General features: G+C 36.2%; 1 protein-coding gene across 1 annotated transcript; it reads left to right on the forward strand.

Moving 5' to 3' along the window:
- Positions 1-362: 362 nt before the first annotated feature.
- On the forward strand, positions 363-915 carry LOC133333659 (farnesol dehydrogenase-like; the record flags this gene model as incomplete). The annotated part of the gene is made up of 3 exons (XM_061541949.1): positions 363-500; positions 559-727; positions 786-915. Coding segments are annotated over exons 1-3 (437 nt in total), but the record flags the coding sequence as incomplete, so codon positions are not given.
- Positions 916-4,864: the final 3,949 nt, after the last annotated feature.

Raw genomic sequence — 4,864 nt, forward strand, 5'->3', positions numbered from 1 at the left:
TAAAAAATCCACGCCTTGTATAGGTCCTTGAAAAAAATTATTTAAAAAGTCCACGCCTTAAAGGCTGTTGGTAGGCTTTAAAGATTATTTAAAAAATCCACGCCTTTTAGAGGTCCTTGTAAAATATCAATGACTATTGACCTAAAAGCAGTAGTCATAAATTTATATTTATGCCCCACTGTATCTGAGTGGTTACAAAATAGCTTTTTTATTCTCCTAGACAACAGCACACACACAATGCGACCAGACTTCATTCAACCGATTCAAATACATCTACAGCAACTCAAACATTAATTATATAGTTCATTCAGTCATTAAACAGAGTTCAAACCAAATAGTACAGAAATCCTGATCGGAAAATAATGTCTTCAAAATTATGGAAATCCAAGGTGGCTGTTGTTACGGGAGCCTCTGTGGGCATAGGTGCAGAAATTGCCCTCAGATTGGCAAATGCAGGAATTACGGTCATTGGATTGGCTAGACGTTCCGAGCTAATCGATGTAAGAAAATCCGGTTATGTCTTAAAACCTTATTGCATATCTCTCGAATATCTCCCAGGATCTTAATAAACAAGTCCATAGTGATGGCGCTCAAATCCACTCCTATCGTTGCGATATGGCTAAGGAGGAGAATATTGCCGAAGTCTTCAAATGGATTGGTGAACATTTTGGTGGCATCAGCATTTTGATATGCAATGCTGGAATATTGAAAGCGAATTTTATTGTTGGTAAGGACGAGAGGATATTCGAAAATCAATATTTATTTTAAAAAGGTTCGTTGCTTAGAATCTTCAAATGCGGATTTAAAGGAGCTGTATGATATTAATGCTTATGCGACCACACTTTGCTTAAGAGAGGGTATAAAGCTGATGCGCAACGGAAAGGTGGATAAGGGACATATAATAGTTCTGAATAGGTAAGTGAAATTTAAATGGAATTTTAATGAGGAATAGCAATCGAATCGATAAGGCGATAATCCAACACCTTGAAAAAATACTCTTAAAAACATACGCTTCTCTTGTAGTCCTTGACAAAATATTCTTTTTGTGGTCCTTGAAAAAATATTCTTTATAAAATCCACGCCTTGCTGGATGGTCCTTGAAAAAATATTCTTTATAAAATCCACGCCTTGCTGGATGGTCCTTGAAAAAATATTCTTTATAAAATCCACGCCTTGCTGGATGGTCCTTGAAAAAATATTCTTTATAAAATCCACGCCTTGCTGGATGGTCCTTGAAAAAATATTCTTTATAAAATCCACGCCTTGCTGGATGGTCCTTGAAAAAATATTCTTTATAAAATCCACGCCTTGCTGGATGGTCCTTGAAAAAATATTCTTTATAAAATCCACGCCTTGCTGGATGGTCCTTGAAAAAATATTCTTTATAAAATCCACGCCTTGCTGGATGGTCCTTGAAAAAATATTCTTTATAAAATCCACGCCTTGCTGGATGGTCCTTGAAAAAATATTCTTTATAAAATCCACGCCTTGCTGGATGGTCCTTGAAAAAATATTCTTTATAAAATCCACGCCTTGCTGGATGGTCCTTGAAAAAATATTCTTTATAAAATCCACGCCTTGCTGGATGGTCCTTGAAAAAATATTCTTTATAAAATCCACGCCTTGCTGGATGGTCCTTGAAAAAATATTCTTTATAAAATCCACGCCTTGCTGGATGGTCCTTGAAAAAATATTCTTTATAAAATCCACGCCTTGCTGGATGGTCCTTGAAAAAATATTCTTTATAAAATCCACGCCTTGCTGGATGGTCCTTGAAAAAATATTCTTTATAAAATCCACGCCTTGCTGGATGGTCCTTGAAAAAATATTCTTTATAAAATCCACGCCTTGCTGGATGGTCCTTGAAAAAATATTCTTTATAAAATCCACGCCTTGCTGGATGGTCCTTGAAAAAATATTCTTTATAAAATCCACGCCTTGCTGGATGGTCCTTGAAAAAATATTCTTTATAAAATCCACGCCTTGCTGGATGGTCCTTGAAAAAATATTCTTTATAAAATCCACGCCTTGCTGGATGGTCCTTGAAAAAATATTCTTTATAAAATCCACGCCTTGCTGGATGGTCCTTGAAAAAATATTCTTTATAAAATCCACGCCTTGCTGGATGGTCCTTGAAAAAATATTCTTTATAAAATCCACGCCTTGCTGGATGGTCCTTGAAAAAATATTCTTTATAAAATCCACGCCTTGCTGGATGGTCCTTGAAAAAATATTCTTTATAAAATCCACGCCTTGCTGGATGGTCCTTGAAAAAATATTCTTTATAAAATCCACGCCTTGCTGGATGGTCCTTGAAAAAATATTCTTTATAAAATCCACGCCTTGCTGGATGGTCCTTGAAAAAATATTCTTTATAAAATCCACGCCTTGCTGGATGGTCCTTGAAAAAATATTCTTTATAAAATCCACGCCTTGCTGGATGGTCCTTGAAAAAATATTCTTTATAAAATCCACGCCTTGCTGGATGGTCCTTGAAAAAATATTCTTTATAAAATCCACGCCTTGCTGGATGGTCCTTGAAAAAATATTCTTTATAAAATCCACGCCTTGCTGGATGGTCCTTGAAAAAATATTCTTTATAAAATCCACGCCTTGCTGGATGGTCCTTGAAAAAATATTCTTTATAAAATCCACGCCTTGCTGGATGGTCCTTGAAAAAATATTCTTTATAAAATCCACGCCTTGCTGGATGGTCCTTGAAAAAATATTCTTTATAAAATCCACGCCTTGCTGGATGGTCCTTGAAAAAATATTCTTTATAAAATCCACGCCTTGCTGGATGGTCCTTGAAAAAATATTCTTTATAAAATCCACGCCTTGCTGGATGGTCCTTGAAAAAATATTCTTTATAAAATCCACGCCTTGCTGGATGGTCCTTGAAAAAATATTCTTTTAAAATCCACGCCTTGCTGGATGGTCCTTGAAAAAATATTCTTTATAAAATCCACGCCTTGCTGGATGGTCCTTGAAAAAATATTCTTTATAAAATCCACGCCTTGCTGGATGGTCCTTGAAAAAATATTCTTTATAAAATCCACGCCTTGCTGGATGGTCCTTGAAAAAATATTCTTTATAAAATCCACGCCTTGCTGGATGGTCCTTGAAAAAATATTCTTTATAAAATCCACGCCTTGCTGGATGGTCCTTGAAAAAATATTCTTTGTAAAATCCACGCCTTGCTGGATGGTCCTTGAAAAAATATTCTTTATAAAATCCACGCCTTGCTGGATGGTCCTTGAAAAAATATTCTTTATAAAATCCACGCCTTGCTGGATGGTCCTTGAAAAAATATTCTTTATAAAATCCACGCCTTGCTGGATGGTCCTTGAAAAAATATTCTTTATAAAATCCACGCCTTGTTGGATGGTCCTTGAAAAATATTCTTTATAAAATCCACGCCTTGCTAGGGTCCTAGAAAATTATTCTTTAAGAAATCCACGCCTTGCTAGGGTCCTAGAAAACTATTCTTTAAGAAATCCACGCCTTGTAAGGGTCCTATTCTTTAAAAAATCCACGCCTTGTTGAATGGTCCTTGAAAAATATTCTTTAACAAATCCACGCCTTGTTAGATGGTCCTTGAAAAGATATTCTTTATAAAATCCACGCCTTGTGCTGGTCCTTGAAAAATATTCTTCATAAAATCCACGCAATTCTAGGTCCTTGTTATGCTCTTATTACCGCATTTCCTAGCCTCCTTTATTATTGATTGAAAAACATATTTAATCTATTTTCTCAGTCATATTAAAATTTAGTATGTCACCAGTTTTTCCCCCTCCAACCAACTATTTATTAACTTACCTTGGCAGATTACTGCATTAAGTGCTCTACTTACATATGTACGTATTTACACACGTACATACATATTTACTCGCCAAGTAATACCTAGTCTGTGCGTCGTCAGTATTTACTCATTTTCCAATTCATCCGGTCGGGTACGCATTAAAAACAACGAACTGTTGCACTTTGAGTGCTGAATAAGCTTTTATTTCCGCCCAACCCCTGCTCTCCGCCCTCTCCGATGCTACTCTCCGGATGCTGACGATGACGTTGATGACATGTGAATAGGTGGTATTTTACCACTAAAATGTTAAAATACTCGACTGGAGTAGTGGTATGCCACCCAATCGCTTAATGTTGTAACTGCTGCTGCAGCTGCTGGATGCTATTCCAAACAGTCAATGATGTCATGTTTGCTGTTGTTGTTGTTGTTGATTTGGTGTGTATGCATAGGGTGAGGTTGTTGGGGCGTTCTGTATATGTATGTACGGTGTGTGTGTGTGCGTACACATGGCATTAATGGTGTCTGTTTTTGTTACGCTTTGTTTGTCTGTCTTGATTACTGCAATTTGCATACGCCCAGACGTTGTCCTTGTTCTGGAGAGAATTGCAACATGCAATAATGCACACAACACAAACACACACACCCACACAGAAGTCTATACATACGCATAATCAAACACTCATGCATACAAATATGCATGCATCCATCTGTAGCTGAATTTACTATGAGGAAAAAATGCATTTAAGCCGCCCATGTTTTCACAAAATTGTATGCGCCCAAAATTGTATTTACATGCATATTTTGTTGTCGTTATCTATACTGTAATTAAATCGAGTAAGGAGGACGACAGTTTCTCAAAGTCCTTGAAAAAATATTCAATAAAAATTTAATTTCTATTGGCAGCTTCTTCTTCACTCCTCATTATAGTCCTTTAATCCTTTAAAAAACCACTCCTTGTTAGGTTCCTTAAAAAATATTCTTTAAAAATCTACGCCTTGTAAGGGTCCTTAAAAAATATTATTTAAAAATCCACGCCTTGTAAGAGTCCTTAAAAAAATTTCT

This window comes from Musca vetustissima, unplaced genomic scaffold, assembly GCF_032173495.1.
Source record: "Musca vetustissima isolate MV318-11 ecotype Yass unplaced genomic scaffold, APGP_CSIRO_Mvet_v1 utg50796, whole genome shotgun sequence".
NCBI lineage: Eukaryota > Metazoa > Arthropoda > Insecta > Diptera > Muscidae > Musca > Musca vetustissima.